General features: G+C 42.5%; 1 protein-coding gene across 2 annotated transcripts in view; it reads right to left on the bottom strand.

Moving 5' to 3' along the window:
• The window catches only part of CFAP61 (cilia and flagella associated protein 61), a 103,468-nt gene that overhangs the window by 1,671 nt on the left and 83,401 nt on the right, over positions 1-18,396 (bottom strand). The window contains exon 25 of one of the 2 annotated variants that reach the window (XM_068675151.1): positions 733-823. In XM_068675151.1, coding sequence (XP_068531252.1) covers positions 733-823 — 91 coding nt within the window. Of the gene's footprint in view, positions 1-263; positions 824-18,396 lie in introns of those variants that run through there. The other variant, XM_068675150.1, reaches the window with a different exon arrangement.

The raw sequence follows: 18,396 nt of genomic DNA, 5'->3' as shown, positions 1-18,396 counted from the left end.
CTAAGAGCAGGTTGGAAGGATCAGGATTTGGGCTGCCATTAGGTCTGAGAGCAACAAGAAATGTGCTGGGGTGGGGCGGTCCTTGGGTGGCTGGAAATCTGTTGCAGACAGCAGTTGTTTCACTGTGTGCTGTGGGCTTGGGTTTCGAGCAGGGGTTTTTATAGACTACTGAGGCTTTATGCCTCTTGTCTACAGTACGAAGGCTAAAGCTGTAAACAGCGCTAGCAAACATTTTAATTCTTATTGAGGAAATCCACCTATCACTGAAAAAAAAAAATGACTCTTTTATTTACAAAGGCCATTCCCTATGTGTAGATGTTGAAAAATCTACTTTTCATAGCCTCAACTGAGACAGGTTTAGGATGGCATTTAGTGTGTTCCTATTAGGATATTTTTTTTAAAGTGATAACTGGACAAAATAAGCCTCCAGATCCTCCTGGATATTTTTACTAAACTGCACGTGTAATGCAAAAATGCTGTGCAGGAAAACAAAGCAATTTAGTGAAAAGTTCTACTGACAAATCTAAAAATGTGCCAAAACAATGAAACCAAACAGTATGCTATATGTGGTAAAACCCCTTTGGCTAGGTATAGGATCTGTTCAGGTTTCCCAAAGGAAATAGCTAAACAGAAACACAGCACTTTAGGAGAAGGATGGGGAAAGAAACCAAAGTGAACAACACTAACAAATTGTCCAAATAATAAAATGCACTCACTGGTCATTTTTCTTACCTGTTCCGACAGCAGGATTTGGCGCAGTTCCTTCTTGAGATCAATAAACTGATCGTGATAGATGGCCATGGACCAAGGTTCCCTGAAGTAGCTGGTTAAAAAAGAAGAAATTTAGTTATCTTGTGAACCTCTCATTAACCACTAATAAAGTATTTACCTGCTTTTTTGCCTTTATAAATTACAGTTCTGAACCCATCATGATCGTTTGTTCATGAAATGCCTCCCGTAACAGCATGGTCAATCAATTCTTTTAATGGATGTTCCTGATGTACAGCCAGCTTCAGTAATTACATTTAAAGTGGCTTAATTCAGAGCTGTGGCAAGACCCAGTGAAGAATCCTGATTTTATCAGAATTTAAAAGCCCAAAGACCTGTAAAGAACGGTGTCTCCATTATCTGTCCTCATTTGAGAAAAGCAGATTGCAGGATTAACTGAACTGCTGCATAAACAAATTAAATTTGTGTAGACAATGACACAAATGTTGTTCATCATTAAGGTTTCTGGATTAATAAAGGCCAGAAAAACAGGCCACCACAGTGTTGCAATATGTTCTTTGCAGTAGTGTGCTGAAGCTAAATTGAGGCTATTCTAGGAGGAAGCTCTTGTAACTTTTTCTTCCACTGACAGCATTCATGACAGCATTCTTCTGTGAAAAAGGAGTAAAAGGATGGCGAGGACATGACTCGACGTAGAACTTCAGTGCTGCAAATACAATGTGAGGCAGCTCAATTACAGAGCTGTGAATTATTTCTGTTGCCTCTATAAGGAAAAATAATTTTTACAGTTTCACAAAATGCTGTGCATGTGTATGTCTTGCTAATGCTAACCAGAGGCTCACCCAAAGAACGACTGAACGGATGTCAGCGGGGTCACCCGGGAGGCTTTATGAGGGGTGCACTTGCGTGGCCACAACCAATGTTGCTCTCTTTGGGAAGTCAGTGGCACTGCTGGCACTGCTGTTAGGAGTGCACCTGCGCTACTGCTCAATGCAGTCGCATGGTCAATAAGTGAACATCTGCATAAAAGCAACTTAAAAGGTGACATGTAAGCTTAATAAGTCTGACTTATCTGTCTCTACAGAAAACGAATGTGCTTTTTCCTTTTGGCAGAAGAAAGGTTTTTGTAATGTCAATTTGCCATATTTTCTGCCTCTCAGAAAGTTTTATTCTTCTTGAATGAAAAGTTTCATTCTTCTTGAACGAAACTTCAGCTCTCATTAATGACCTGCACAATTGACAACACTTTGTGTACCTGGCAGAACTTAGTGTGTTTTTTTACACGCTCATCTCATGATAAGCTCTTTTTTCCCTTTTCACTGTGTCCCCTTCATCTGCATTTCACTTTGTATTGTCAGCTGTCTGGGCTGGGGCTGCCTCTACATGTGATCTGCAGTGTCTGGCACAGTGGGGCTCTTGGGTAGATGTTTTCCCAGTATGAATATTTATTGACGCTATTACAAATACCATGTTCTTGCTACGGTAAATCCTGCCCAGCCTCCGAGTCTCTGGCACCATGTGACCAAGACTGATGCTACTTGGTCATTTGGATATGAAATGTGCTAAAGAGCTCAGCTTCAAGTATCTTAATTTAAGTAATGGTGTACCTGTAAGGTGCAGAGAGAACAGGATATTCCCCAAATATTGAAGCAAGTTCAGTTTCAGAAGAAAAGCCCCACCCAACCCAAACCTTTAACTTAATGTCAAAATTAGGTAGCAAAGCAAGGAGAAGGGCGGTGTGTGAGTGTGTGTGTTATATAAGAATACATTAAGATAATTAAAGGCTGTCCAGTTTTACTGATATGCTCTGTTCCACCAGCCAAACATTTTATGTTTATACGTTGGTATTCGGGTTCAAATTCTAACCCTAATGGTGATTTCATCTCTTGATTGAGGCACATCTAACTGCCTTACATTCATTACATCATTCGCCTACCTCACCAAGATGTCGCACTAAATAATGTTTATAAAATATTTCAGGGATGCTTTATGTTGCTGCTACCATCACCAGTTCAGCCACTAAGTGCATTTTTTTGCCAGTTCATGTCATTGTTCCCAGATTTGGAGCTTAAAAAATTAAATTTGCCACCAATTTACAATATTTGATGTGAATAAAATGCCCTTTTTTGGAAAATGCTTTGTTTGCATTTTCCAGATAGACTGCCAAGAGGAGCTACTAGTAAACAACCTTTACTCCCTGATTTCCTTTACTTCCCTTCATCTGAAGAAACGTAAGCATCAAAGGCAATTTATAGAGGTACTTCACAGAAACACTTCTGTTGCTGTGCTGGCTCTGCATTTTTATCTTTCTTTTTTTTTTTTTTAATTATTATTATTTTTTCCATTCTAATCACCTTTCTAAAAGGACATATGGTATTTTTGAGAAAGCAGATCTATGTATAGCTGCTAAAGCAAAGTTTAATAATGAGAAGAAAAAAAATCGAAGCCAAACCAACAAGTCAACTTTCTGAGGCTCATTCTGAATTTTATTACCAATTTAGCAGCAGTCCCTCAGGGCAAGCTGTAGAAGGTTTGAAAGTATAATGCTCTTCAGTATACAAGATGAAGCTGGCATGCTACCAACGGAGGCTCAAAGGCTCCTCAACTATCATGAGAACGGCATCTGCCACATGTTTGCACCATTTAGTCTTTCATAACCTGCCAGAGTGATCAGGCTAAATATGTACAAGATGACAATGTTTGCCAGAAGCATAACAGGTTTTCAAACTTGGTCACTTCCTAACGGGGATCCCCTGCTGGCAGACTTTTATATCTACAGCAGCTATCACAGGAAGGCATTTGTAACGAGATGGGATGAAATGGTCTCCTTTTGAAGACAGTAAGCGACATCCTTTTTGTTGCTAGGGAGCTGTTCTTGCCTTTCATTGACAAACAATATTTTAAGTCTGTTCTGCCTCATTTGTCATATATAGCCTATATTAGATGAAAGGGAAGAAGGAGGAAAATATTTAGTGGCATCCTGTACAAAAGACAGGGAATATTTCACTTTTGAAGAGATACAGCACAACAAAAAATAGGTAAAGTTGGCTACTGCTAGCAAGCAAAAATGGAGTATGCATGGAAATGGTTTTCAGTCTGAGAGCTTTACTCTGCAGTTCATCTGCACCTACACAGCACTTTCAGAGAACAATGCTGTTGCCTCGAGGGAAGTTAATTCTGAAGTGGCCACACTTGTGCGATGTGTCCTCTCAAAGGCAGTGAGGACCTGGTGCCAACCTCTGGCAACGGTCCAGTCAGGTAAGCCAGGTGCAGCAGGCATGAGGTGTGCCGCTGACTGCACGATGTGAAAGCCAGGAAATCTTAACGATTGAAGCAGAAGCCTTCAAATAAGAAGCAATTACAACCAAAACAAAAAAGCAACACAAAGTTAAGAAAAAAATGTAAATAATTACAGTTTTACAAATAATTTGAAGTCCCGTGGTAAGAAACTAATGGCAGAAGGGTGAAGACCAGCTCTGCAGGCTGAGCTTATCTACTCTGATTTAATCACAGTATCACAGAATCATAATTGTAGGGGTTGGAAAGGACCTCAAGAGATCATCGGGTCCAACCCCCCTGCCAAAGCAGGTTCTCTAGAGCAGGCTGCCCAGGTGGGCGTCCAGACGGGACTTGAATATCTCCAGAGAAGGAGACTCCACAGCCTCCCTGGGCAGCCTGTCCCAGTGCTCCGTCACCCTCACCGTGAAGAAGTTCTTTCTCATGTTGGTGCGGAACTGCCTGTGCTCTATCTTGTGGCCATTGCCCCTTGTCCTGTCCCCACAAACCACTGAAAAGAGGTTGGCCAAATCCCACTGTCTCCCACACTTAAAATATTTGTAAACATTGATAAGATCCCCTCTCACTCTTCTTTTCTCAAAGCTGAACAGACCCAGGTCTCACAGTCTTTCCTCATGGGGAAAACGCTAATCATCCTTACCATTTGCAGGCTTGGCATAACTGTAATACTCATACAGACCAGTTTTATCACACCACAGCAGTATTTTCCAACCTTCTGCAAGTTGGGCTTCCCTTCATAAAAATGAAACAAAGTGAGGCCCAAGTAGCTCCCATGCATACCGTCAAAGATACGTTTATAAAGATTGTTGCCAATTTTGTCATTTTCATATTTGGCACTTTTCTTGGAAAATCTCACTTGAAATTCTCTCCAAAAAAAATCACCAGCGGAAAGAGAAACTAAGAGCAGTGATGTGAACGTATCAAAAGTAGCAAAAAGAAATTAGAAACCAATTTTTTTTAAAAAAAGCTTGTTTTCTGATTCCTCTTAATTTGAAAGTCAATCTCATTAATTATAACTTAAAACCCAATGGTTTACTTTTTAATACAAGGACTGTAATAGGTTTTTAATTACGTCCATTCCCTTTCTTGCTGCTTCCACGAGGCAGATGACAGCAGAAGTAACTGGTGCCACTGTGGTCAGGTCTGGGGCACACCTTGTGGATCAGGAGTGCAGAGCCAACAGCTCATTAAACTACGAAGGAGCAGTCACTGCCTGCAGGTGAGTTCATCAGGTTACCAGAAGGAGTGCACGTGCCAAGACAGAAAGGCTCTAGTGCAGAACCCAGCTAAGAGAACTGAAGCCAAGGACCTCGCCAGCTGGATGCTTGTGGCTGCCCCACCTGCGCTCCTGGTGACTTCTCTGCTGCGAGGCTGGGATGAGGGAGGATTCCAACAGCCTAGAGGGCAGCTGTGCACCGGTTCCTTGTGAGAATGCCTTTGGAGAATCCTGTGGTAGACCACTGGCATGTTTGAACCACAGTTTTGGGTGATGTTGTGTGATGCTGTTTGTTGGTCTTCTTTTGTTATGTAAAACTTTTATGGCAACAGTAATGAAACCAAATTGAACTCCTTGCCTCCTGCTATCCCGACTCTTTCACAAAGGATCTATGAAGTGGTTTGCATCCCTTTGTAACTTATGGTAAATGCCTCTAGATAGCTAGGATCCATATGGATCTCTTGAAATCACATCTGTGTCATAACAAAGCAGCCTATAGGTCAATAATGACCTGCTTTATGTCCTGCTCAGGTCAGAGGCACTCTGCTCAATGTTGCATCTTCCATCATCCAGCACTGTAAGCACATGCAGTTGGTTGTCAGAGCGGCATGCATTTTTTAGGACATAAAATAAAGCAGTCACTGGTAAGCTCATCTCCTGTGAATCTGTGATTAAAGTTTTTGTTTGTCTCCACGTCTTCCCACACTTACTGGTGAAGTCACAAATTAGATGTCCATTTTTCTTGGGTTATTTTTTTTTAAAGAAATGTAATCCTTGAAATGCAAAAGTTTCCAGGCTGCATCAGCTATCTCTGAATGATACTGTATCACTGTATCACAGAATCACAGAATCCTCTAGGTTGGAAGAGACCTCTAAGATCACCCAGTCCAACCTCTGACCTAACATAAAACAAGTCCTCCACTGAACCATATCACTGAGCTCTACATCTAAACGTCTTTTAAAGACCTCCAGGGATGGTGACTCCACCACTTCCCTGGGCAGCCTGTTCCAATGTCTAACAACACTTTCGGTAAAGAAGTTTTTCCTAATATCCAACCTAAACCTCCCTGGCACAACTTTAGCCCATTCCCCCTCGTCCTGTCACCAGGCACGTGGGAGAATAGACCAACCCCCACCTCGCTACAGACTCCTTTAAGGTACCTGTAGAGAAAAATAAGGTTGCCCCTGCGCCTCCTTTTCTCCAGGCTGAAAAAGCCCAGCTCCCTCAGCCACTCCTCGTAGGACTTGTTGCAGCTCCTCTGCCAGATCTCTCAGTACCCTTGGGTGGATCCCATCTGGCCCCATCGACTTGCATACATCCAAGTGCTGTAGCAGGTTGCCAACCATTTCCTCGTGGATTATGAGGGCCACATCCTGCTCCCCATCCCCTTCACCAGCTCAGGGGGCTGGGTACCCAGAGAACAACTGCTCTTGCCACTAAAGACTGAGGCAAAGAAGGCATTAAGGACCTCAGCCTTATCCTCATCTCCTGTCACTGAGTTCCCCCTCCCCCGCCATCCAGTAAAGGATGGAGATTCTCCTTAGTCCTCCTTTTCATGTTTATGTATTTATAAAAACATTTTTTGCTAACTTTGACAGAAGTAGCCAGATTGAGCTCCAGATGAGTTTTGGCCATTCTAATTTTGTCTCTGCAAAGCCTCACAACATCCTTACGGTCCTTCTGAGTGGCCTGCCCTCTTTTCCAAAGGTCATAAACCCTCTTTTTCTTCCTAAGCTCTAGCCACAACTCTCTGTTCAGCCAGGCCGGTCTTCTTCCATGCCAGCTCGTCTTTGGGCACATGGTGACAGTGCGCTCCTGAGCAATTTCCCTCTTGAAGAGCACCCCGCCTTCCTGGACTCCTCTGCCCTCCAGAACCGCCTCCCAAGGGACTCCACCAACTAGTGTCCTGAGCAGCTCAAAGTCAGCCCTCCAAAAGTCCAAGGCAGCAGTTTTATTGATCCCCCTCCTGACTTTGCCAAGAGTAGCGAACTCTACCATTTCATGGTCTCTCTGCCCAAGACAGCTCCCGACCACCACATCTCCCACCAGTCCTTCTCTGTTTGTGAACAGAAGGTCCAGCGGGGCACCTCCCCAGTATGCTTACTAACCAGCTGCATCAGGAAGCATCTTCCATGCTCTCCAGGAACCTCCTAGACTGCTTTCTCTGAGCTCTATTGTATTTCCAGGATATGTCTGGGAAGTTGAAGTTCCCCACGAGAACAAGTGCTGGCGATTGCACGAATTCTGCCAGCTGCTTATAAAATGCTTCTTCTGTCTCCTCATCCTGGTTCAGCAGTCTGTAACAGACCCCCACCAGGATGCTTGCCTTGTTGGCCTTCCCACTGATCCTAACCCATAGGGACTCAACCTTAGCATTCCCAGCCTCGAGTTCCACAGCATCAAAACACTCTCTAATATAGAGAGCCACACCACCACCCTTTCTGTGCTGTCTGTTTCTTCTGAAGAGCCTATAGCCAGACATTGCAGCACTCCAGTCATGGGAGTGGTCCCACCACGCTTCCACGATGGCAACCAAGTCATAGCCTGCCTGCTGCACGATGGCTTCCAGCTCCTGTTTGTTACCCATGCTGCGTGCGTTAGTGTAGATGCACTTCAGCTGGGCCATTGCTCTCTCCCCCAGCCCTGACATTGTTCCCTCTGGCTCATCTCTAATGAGCCTCATTTCATCCACATCCCCCTTCTTACCTAGTTTAAAGTCCTCTCAATGAACCCTGCCAGCTCCAATTTGATCAGTTGTCAAATATTAAGCCTTCAAAATATTCAAAATATTTTTTTAACACATTTAGATTCTTCAGACTTGAAATGATTTTGACCATTTAAGAAAGCTGACTTTCTCATTGGTGCTTTTAGCATGTGATGGAAAAAGTTACCCTACTGCTGGCGTGCCTTTGCTTCAGCATACTTCATTCCTTCTGCTAAATTTTGCCACAGTAAGGGAAAGGTGCTGCAATTACAGACACAAACTTATCCAGAACGACAAACACAGACAAAACTAAACAGTTGCTCAGCTGACCTGGGCTTGAGTATACTACAGTTACACCACAAGTACCTATGAAGAGCAGGGAATTCCACTCCAAGGAGCAGGGAGAGGAAACTGTTGTTGGGATGGACAGAAGTATGTATAAGAAGAAATGTCCCATCTTGCCAGGAAAAGAGAAGATTCATTGTTTTGGGGAAAATAATTGATATTTTTAAGAATCGATTACAAAAATACTGTGATTCTAGTGGAAGATATAGAATATTTGTAGCTATACCTTGTACAAGTGGACCAGAAATCAGAGTAGAAATTCAGTTGCTGACAATACAAATACCATAAACACTGAGCATTTCCTACTATATATCAACTGACCAATAATTTGGAAAGACAGCTTGCATATGTAAGTAAAAATCAAGACCAACTTGTGCTAACTCCCATAATGAAGCACTTGAAAACATTGTTCTTAATCACAAAGAATATACAATGTTCTCTGTTTTGCAGTTTCTTAAAACTCACTTAAAATTGCTGAACAATCAAGCACAAGTTGGAACAATGGCATGCTAATAGCAAGAATGCTATTTAACTCCTTGCTCTATAGTTCCACTCACTGAACACCCATTTGCCCAAGCATTTGAGTTACTCCTGTTGAATTCATTAATCTGGGACTATTACTGCTCTGACCCAGTAATTAGTGAAATCAGTACTTTTATGGACAATGAGTCTGGATCTATGATTTACTGTGTTAGGGATATTTACAAAATAGTGATGCAGTTCATTAACTTATAGGCTGATGATTCATTTGTCCTTTTTGGTAAGTAAATCATAGACAGAAAGCCTGTGTTTGTTTTTTTTTCTACTTTTAACAGAAGCAGTAAAGCCTTCCACTTGGAAGACAACTGGTTTAAAACCTCTGGTTTATCGAACCCTTTTGTTTGCAGCTGAAAGAGCAAAAAACAGTGCAGTGTAACGAATCTCTCAGTTGTTGCTCAAGAAGAATGGCCACTGACTCAAGCCTTTGTAGCGGGCAAAGCTCAGCCCCCAATCAAAACAAAGAGAAAATCAAAACAAAACAACAAAAACAAACAACACACACACACACAAGCATCACACTGGGGTTACTGCAGAGACATGGTGACTTCAGTAGGAATGGTAGGTCATGGTTTACAGTGTTTACTGCTTGCCAGCACCTTCACTTTGCAAAGGCCAGTTATCCATCATGACTGATAAATCACTTCTGTTTTCTGCATTTTTAATATCCAGGAAATGTTACAATAAAGTGCCATTACCTGGAGTCACCGTTAGAAAACAAATCTTAGCAGCATTTGCTTCCTGTTGAAATGCTGCAGTCCTTTCCTATTCTCAGTAACCACATAGAGACATTCTCCATTATTTCAGCACTGCAAATTGGTGACCAGTGCTTATTTTACTAGATAGTAGCAGTTATTGTGTATCTCATTGTCACTAAATGCTACTCTTTAAACTTTCTAAACTTTGTGCCTTTTAGATCTGATATAAAAACATTGCTGTCTGTTCTTTCTACAGAAAAATTATAGCTGACCCTCACGTAAGGTTTATTGCATTTTTTCACATAAGACTATTTCACATGTAATGTATTCTGAAAAACAATTAAAAGGAAATTAAATCTGACTCACAAAATCAACAAATATGCTGTGTGGAGTGGTATGATTGCTTTTCTCTAATTACTTGCTTATGAATTCAGAGTTCAATCATTCATAATGGTTTGCATAATTATTAATATGAATCAGCAATGTTTGACTGCAAATTAGTGTGGTAAGACTCAGCTGACTGGCCTTTACTTACTAATTTGGACGTGGGGTTTCTTAGTAACGTAGCTCTTCATTAGCAAGTTAGCTGCTTCTTAAAACTACATTAATATATAAAAACTGTAAGTCACCTAAAGGGGTCTACCATTGGTATTGATTTGCTGTGAAAGTACAGCTTTACCAGGGTACCTTGGGGTTAGCATTTAATTCTAGTAAGGAAAATAGATGTTAGTGCTTTGATATCCCTTCATGCGTTCATTTTTCCTTTGCTCTCTCTTCATAAAAAGCACACAATTTGTCCTCTAATTAGGCTGCAAAGTGTACTGAGTAGCATTAGTCCCTCTCAGCCATGCTCACTACCTGCCACATTTCCTTTCTGTTTTTTTTCAAGCCTGCAGAAAATAAGTCTCACTGTCCGCATGATGAACAAAAGCCTCAGGTGGAATCCCTTAAATGTAACTGCAGTGTGCTAATGTATGGGACCCAGCACATCTTGGACAGCACTGCAGTCTAGTTTTTCTCTTAATGAACGATCATGCTCCATTTTGGACAGTCTGTTTTAAAACCAGCTTTTGTATGTAAAATGTATTTCTTGTTTAATCACTTATTATCCAGGCTATGTGTAATAAATGTATATCAGTAACTAGTCCTTTAAAAAATAATATTGGAAACATCAAATGTTCTTTTTTCTAATTTTTCTATTATGCTGTGAGATTTATTAGAGCTGTGTCATTAAACAATCCACTGTGGCATTTCTGCTTAAACTCTCATTAAATGACACTGAATAATACATCACTTTTAGCCTGAAGTACAGAGTATTATGATGTGTGAATTGAATTTAAGCAGAAAAGGCCCAATGGTTACTTTGAAAGAAGCAAATGTTGTTTATACTGCTCAAAATATTTAAGCGTTTAGCTTGAACAGCTAGTACAAAAAATTAACGTGAGCATAAATGAGTGTGTTTGAAGAGAACAGCTACGGAAACGTCCAGTGGTATTATCTGCTTTTATAGTTTGTGGGCGGAATTTTCCAAGGCTCCTTACTGAATGGCAACTTGACCCCCTTCACTCCTTGCTGTTGTGTGTTTGGGAGCCTTCTGTCTGACTGCGTATCAGTAAGACTTAGGTTCTTGCATCAGGGATTTCTTTGGTAAAAAAAAAAAAAAAAAAATTAGACTTTAATAGGCACAGGGCGTTACACAAGATTTAGGTACTTATGCCAACGGGGGTACCTCAAAAACTTCTACATGGTTACTGGGTAACCTTGCAAGGCTTTTCTCTTAAACATCTGGTTGTGGAGATGCCCAGAAGTACATCTCTCTAACCGTGACTGAGCAGCAAAGTCTTATCTTACATATGCACTTCCCAGTTATAGCTGGAAAGTTGACATATATAATAGAGCAACATCTGAATCTTCAGGTGTTCCCCTCAAAATAGGAAGCAGGAATTGACTTACTACTTCGCACACTCAGAAATTACTCGGTGCCTTTTTGTTCCTCCCCTAATCAAAACAACAAGAAAAAATACTTCTGAGAATCCTTCACGTTGTTTTCTTCTCATTTTTTGAAGAAGGGCAGTCCTTATTTTAAATCAACTAATGCAAAATTTCAGCACTTATCTGTATGAATCTCAAAGGCTTTGTCTATATCAGCAAACAGTTCAGACAGTGGAGTGGATGTGACACCCCCGCTGGACGTGTTTCAGGGTTTTATTCTGATTGCTCTCTTGGGCCGACTGCCATGTGGTCCCATGGGCAGGACACCAACATGCAATTCATTGTGCTAGTTCGTTTCTTCCACCAGGCATGCAGCCTGTGTGCACCGAGATGGCTCCAGGATGCAAACCGAAGCCTAGTGAGTACAGATGGCTAAAACACATTTCTGGTAAGAGCTAAATATAAATGCAGTATAAATAGAGCACTTAGTACTCTGTGTTATGTGTGATTCAAGCACTTTGCCACATCATGCATTAGTCTATCACCATGCTTTACAAACTGGTAAGTACCAGAAGCGCTTCTCATACAGCATCTTCCTAACTTCAGCGTTACACTAGGAGTAAACTCTGAATGGGCCCAAGAAGAAACTGTAGAAGGGGATGGCTGATCAACACAGCATTTCAGAGGGTGCCTTTTAGAAACTGGTCAGCATAATTGTGTGCCTCTGACAGGATTCCTCATCACTGCCAGCCCAAATCCGTGCTGTTTGTCCCAGCACTGCTGCCTTTGCTCCTCTCGCTGTCATGCGATAGTGGTGCTCCTTTGTCTTGTCATCAGCATTACTGCTTCATTAATGGGATGTGACCGGCATCTTCTGCAGGTCATGTCTGAAAACAAGTTCATTAATGCAACATCCCAAGTAAGAAAAGCACTCACACCTAATTTGATAAATAAGCTAGTTAAGTATTTTAGAAACTAGTGGGCCAGATTTTTATGCATTGTGTTAGTAAATTTGGTTTTCATTAATGCCAAATGAAGCCTATATGAAGCACTTCTCTCTCATATTAAAGGCATGATGCCAGTGAGCATCCATTTGGTTGCCAAGTACCAGGAGACCCCTGTAATTATCTGTTCTGTACTCAAGATGCAGCAAAGGGAGATTCCACTGCTCTGTAGACACATTCCATAACTTGGCAACTGCCTTACAGTTGCCTTCACCTCAGGAGCATACAAAAGGGTACAACTGGCCAGTTACATTCCTCCTTTGTGAAGCAGTGTGGAGCACTGATGACCAAAACCAAATGTACAAGCTTAAAAGAAAAAGTATTTCAGGCCTCTTCCCACACCTGCCTCTTTTATCTGCTGCTATGGGAATGGGAAGGATTTGAAGGGTTTCAGCGAGCACCAGAGACCTCCGAGGGAAGGGAAGGAGTGTGGTGTAGGGAGTGCTTCATGTTACACCTGCTGGGATTTGCTTTCTTTTCCCTTCAAGAAAAATCTTCCCTGTCGGGAAGAGCTTCACTCTTAGGTGCTTAAATTCCATCTGAGCCTTTTCAAGATGCAACCTTACAGGAAATCAATAAAAACTGCAGAAATTCCTTCCTGAAGTGGATTCCAAATCTAGGTAGTAATACTGTGAAACATCCAAGTGACATGAAAAGAATGTACACAAAATCCTCAGCTTCAGGATACTGTCTGTGGTTCCTAAGGTTGTGTCTGCCTGATGTCTGACAGCAACATCTGAAGACCTCTCTGCTCAGGAACACAGTGACCGAAGGCCCAGACGGAGTGAGTGCACCAGCCATGGCGGCACCAGGCAGATGGAAGACTGACCATTGCTGATGCTGTGCTGGCTTCTTGGAGCACAATGACAAGTGAGAATGAGACTTTGCATGGTCAGGGACTGTTGCCTGTCTACGACCCTGACAACTTGTCCGGCAGACCATGGCATCCTGTAAAACAGCCAGAGGGATGAGCAGGCAGAAGAGACAGCTGTCTGGTTGTGACCATCTTTTGGCTTAACAGCCTGTTTCCTCAGATGTTGTTTGCATAGGTAGAAACAAAAACATTGGCTCTTAATTTCATGCTTAGCTAAGTAATGGACTGGGCCACTCAGATGCTACTCTAAATTAAGCTGGAGTACCTAACACATGGTAAGATCAGGCTGCAGGAGCTTAACTGTAGGCAATTATTTTTGATAAATCTGGTATCTGTTGTTATCACATTAATATCTATGTCACTGGGATCACAGCTAAGGCAGCTGGGCATTCTGAGGAGCATTCAGTTTAACTCTGCAATTGTAGAGTTGCACTGAGACCTCCTTTAAGGATGTCCATAGTATCTGTCCGCTAAAGTAGGAGAAAGGAAACTTGGAAAATCATTAGTTCCATCAGATTCAGTTAGAACTGCCAACACAAAGCTAAAAGCATTGTTTCCCTTAAACATGATAATAATTCAAAAGCATTTGAGACTTTCAGTGAGCTGTCAAAGTACTGTCAGACAGAGGAGGAGTATTCAGCTCACTAAATGATAACAGACTCTCAAGTGCCCTAGCACATTTCTTAGCCATGGGACCAAGGAAATATAGTTACACAACTATATGCTGGTTTTGTTTGTTTGTTTTGTTTTGTTTTTCAGTTATTGCTCACCAGGTTTGTAAATCTGCCAACTTGAAGTCCTAGAGGCTTCTTTTAGAGGCAGCTTTTAATCATGCTGAACTCATACTGAAGTCAATGGAACTTTTCCCTCCACACAAGGAAACATTATTTATCTCCTTTAGTGGCAGTTTCATGCGTGCAGCCGGGAGGGGTTACTTCTTCAAGTTAGCTGAATCTTGAGGGCCTGTCACTAACGCTAATTTGAAAATGGCACTGGCCCATTACGGCCAGGAAATCCGGTATCATGGGGTTAACCTTCAGCCTTCATACCAAATGCAAATCATCAAGGAAATTCATTGCTAGGTGCAGTCTCTAATTATTTAAAAGACAATTTGCTACACAGAAATAAATTGGCTCCCAGGTGACAGCTGTTTTACTGTGTCCGTTCCTGGAACTAGATGCCATGCTGTGAAATCTAAATGCAGAGCAAAAGATTAAAGCGATGTACTTTCTTGGCTTATAAGAAGGCCCTTCCTAAAATAAGGCATAAAGAAAGGATGAAGGGAATGAATGTTGCAAACCAGCAAGTTTGTAAGCTTAACTAACAAACTGCAACATTTTCAGTCTATTTTTTTTTCCACTAAGGGCACTTCACAACTTGCTAGAAAATGCTGCAAGTGGATATAGGTGTAACGTGTAGTAGTTTAAAAGGAATTTTTTTTTTCCCAACAAGAGAAATTCAGCCTTAACATCAGGTTTACACTCACCCAGTGCTGTGAGATCATTACAGACCATGTGAACATCACTCAAACCAGTTCTTCTTTCTATCCCACACAGAGAAATCACTGATCACATTTTCATATTCCTTGCCAAAGGCCACTTTTCACCTGCATATAAGCCTCAAGACGATCTTCATTCCACAAGAGATGATGCCAAAACATTTTTCAATTTCATGGTTTTCTAATGGATAGTCTTCTAACGGCTAGGTTTAACATTGTATATTGTTGCATATTGTACACAAACATGTAAACTGTGGATATGGTCTACCTTGACTTCAGTAAGGCTTTTGACACCATTTCCCACAGCATTCTCCTCAAGAAAGTGGCTGCTCATGGCTTGGACTGGCTTAGGCTTCATTGGGTTAAAAACTGGCTGGGTAGCTGGGCCCAAAGAGTTGTGGTGAATGCAGTCAAATCCAGCTGGAGGCCGGTCACTAGCGGCATCCCCCAGGGCTCAGTACTGGGCCAGTCCTCTTCAATATCTTTATTGATGATCTGGATGAGGGGATCGAGTGCACCCTCAGTAAGTTTGCAGATGACACCAAGTTAGGTGCGTGTGTCGATCTGCTCGAGGGTAGGAGGGCTCTGCAGGAGGATCTGGACAGTCTGGACCGATGGGCTGAGGCCAACTGCTTGAAGTTCAACAAGGCTAAGTGCCGGGTCCTGCACCTGGGGCACAATAACCCCAAGCAAAGCTACAGGCTGGGAGAGGAGTGGTTGGAAAGCTGCCAGGCAGAGAAGGACCTGGGAGTATTGGTTGATAGTTGGCTGAATATGAGCCAGCAGTGTGCTCAGGTGGCCAAGAAGGCCAACGGCATCCTGGCTTGTATCAGAAACAGTGTGGCCAGCAGGGCTAGGGAGGTGATCGTCCCCCTGTACTCGGCTCTGGTGAGGCCGCACCTCAAGTACTGTGTTCAGCTTTGGGCCCCTCGCTACAAGAAGGACATCGAGGTGCTTGAGAGAGTCCAGAGAAGGGCGACGAAGCTGGTGAGGGGCCTGGAGAACAAGTCCTATGAGGAGCGGCTGAGGGAGCTGGGCTTGTTCAGCCTGGAGAAAAGGAGGCTCAGGGGCGACCTTATTGCTCTTTATAAGTACATTAAAAGAGGCTGTAGCAAGGTGGGGGTTGGTCTGTTCTCCCATGTGCCTGGTGACAGGGTGAGGGGGAATGGGCTAAAGTTGTGCCAGGGAAGGTTTAGGTTGGATATTAGGAAGAACTTCTTTACTGAAAGGGTTGTTAGGCATGGGAATGGGCTGCCCAGGGAAGTGGTTGAGTCACCATCCCTGGAGGTCTTTAAAGAAGTTTAGATGTAGAGCTCAGTGATATGGTTTAGTGGAGGACTGGTTAGTGTTAGGTCAGAGGTTGGCCTGGGTGATCTTAGAGGTCTCTTCCAGCCTAGAGGATTCTGCGATTTTGTGGTTCTGTGATATGCACACTCTAAGACTACATTGTATTCCCAGCCTTCTTCCATTGCTGTACCTCTTCCTGAAGGAAGCAATTTCCTGTGCTGATGTGCTTTGCACTGGGACTGCTACATGGAGCTTACAGGCAGTTTGCTTCATCTTCTTACCATCTCCTCCTTTTCTCACTAGCCCTTTCACTCTGCTTTGGCAACCTTTGTTCAGCATCACTACTTAAGAAGAGCTGAAGAGATGCTATGAGGACTGATGAGCAGTGTGCCCCTGTGTGGCACACCTGTGATCCTGGCCAGACCTCCTGGACACACAGGCTGTGGAGGTGCCTGTGAGTATGTGGGTGCAAGAGGACCCTGACCTTGCATGGCTTCAGAACCTGCTAGGCTGCCAGCAGTTTTGGCCAATAAACAGCCCTGACAAAGACCAGCTAAGATGCAACCAGTCTTCTGCAAGAGCTGATGACTCCTCCATTGAGTGTCAGTGCTGGCATCAGATAAAGCTGCCCTTCTTATTTTTCTTATGTTGACTGGCCTATCTTATCCTATTAACAGATTGTCACTGGGATCTTCATCTCTCTTGAGATTTTTTTAAATCTCCATGGATGTTTAGAACTTGATCTTGCTTGTAACCCCTGATGAGCCTGCACAGTGTGTAGGGATCCTGTCACCATTATGACAGCAACGGAGGCTAATACACACTTAATTGCTTTCATGAAGAAATAAGCTGTCCATTTGTAAAGATAATGTCTCATCTCTTTAAAATCTGTGTGTGGCTATCAGGAGTGCAGACAGGTGCAGCTGCACTGAGGTCCTTGGGCTGGGCTACACGCCCAATGCACAGTAACACAGTGAAAGGGAAAAAATGCTGGTTTTGTCAATGTCAGGAAAATACCGCTACCTGTGTTGCAGACAGAAATCCCAAAGCAAAATGATGTATTCTTCCAGATGTTGATGTTGGTGTGAAACTTGCTAGTGCATGCAACTACTGACACTAACCACATCTGGGCAAACAGCACAAGTGTGTCTGACAATGTTTGTGGTTCACAGAAAAGATTAGTTCAGAGCTGTGTTTGCATATTGTAGCACCATGAACAAGGCTGATGATACCTTGCCACAACCTGAATACTGAGCTTCTTCCAGTGCTCAAAATGTATTAGCTGATCAGCTGTGAGAAGAAAATTTTCTGCAGTCTTGGCCTTTATCTCATACAATTGTGTCATCCACCTTCAGTTTCTACTTAACACCTGCTGACAGAATACTGTTTATGTGAACTTTACATTTGCTGGGTGCCATTGCTCTCTTGGAAAACAAACCCAACCTTTTCTATAAATCAATATGCCTCCCAGCAGAGGCATATTGGATCTCCTGAAGTGAAATCTGTAAAGAAGCATTTTTGTACAAGAAACTTCTAAAACCCACAGTTAACATTTGAGTTCATCCCATCTTCCTGTAAAAGATGGGGAATAACAAAGAATGAGGAGTCAGTCTCTGACATATTTAGAATGAGGGCAGACTGCAGAAAGAGGAGTGCAAAGCATCTGAAGAAATAAGAGAGATGCACATCCTGCTGCAGTGACGCACCGAGTCCTTTTCAGGGGAGCTCACCCTTTGAGACGACAGCTGATACCACTATTCTCAAGACATGGCATACAAAACAATCTTTTGTCATTAAATGAAAGGCTTGATTGGATTCCCTCCCTCCCCCATTTCAGCAGACATTCTCATTTCTCTGTCCTCAGCCACGTACAATGCCTTATCCATATTCCAGTGAAGCTTTTTGACACTGAACCAGCAGAAGTGCAAAAGCTAGAGAAAGAGGTACAGGAATTCAGAGACTCATAAGTCCCTGTCTCAAGATACCAGGTGCTTCGTTCCTACAGAGGATTGCAACTACCAGCACAGTCAATGCAATGTAGGCACAGAGGACTGTGCCATTAAAACTACGTATTTCTAGTTTGTTTTGGACTAGCAGACTTCTGTCATCACACAAAACTTCTCTTGGACCACAGTGCATCCTTTACATCAAACTTTTACTAAATGTTATCTAAATAATATTGTTTAATCTGAAAGCTTTACTGTCATTTATGCCTTTCTTCAAATCAGTTAAAAATATAACCAAATCATGCCTAAAGACTTTTAAGACCACTAT

This window comes from Anas acuta, chromosome 3, assembly GCF_963932015.1.
Source record: "Anas acuta chromosome 3, bAnaAcu1.1, whole genome shotgun sequence".
NCBI lineage: Eukaryota > Metazoa > Chordata > Aves > Anseriformes > Anatidae > Anas > Anas acuta.
This window is presented reverse-complemented; position numbering and strand designations above follow the sequence as displayed.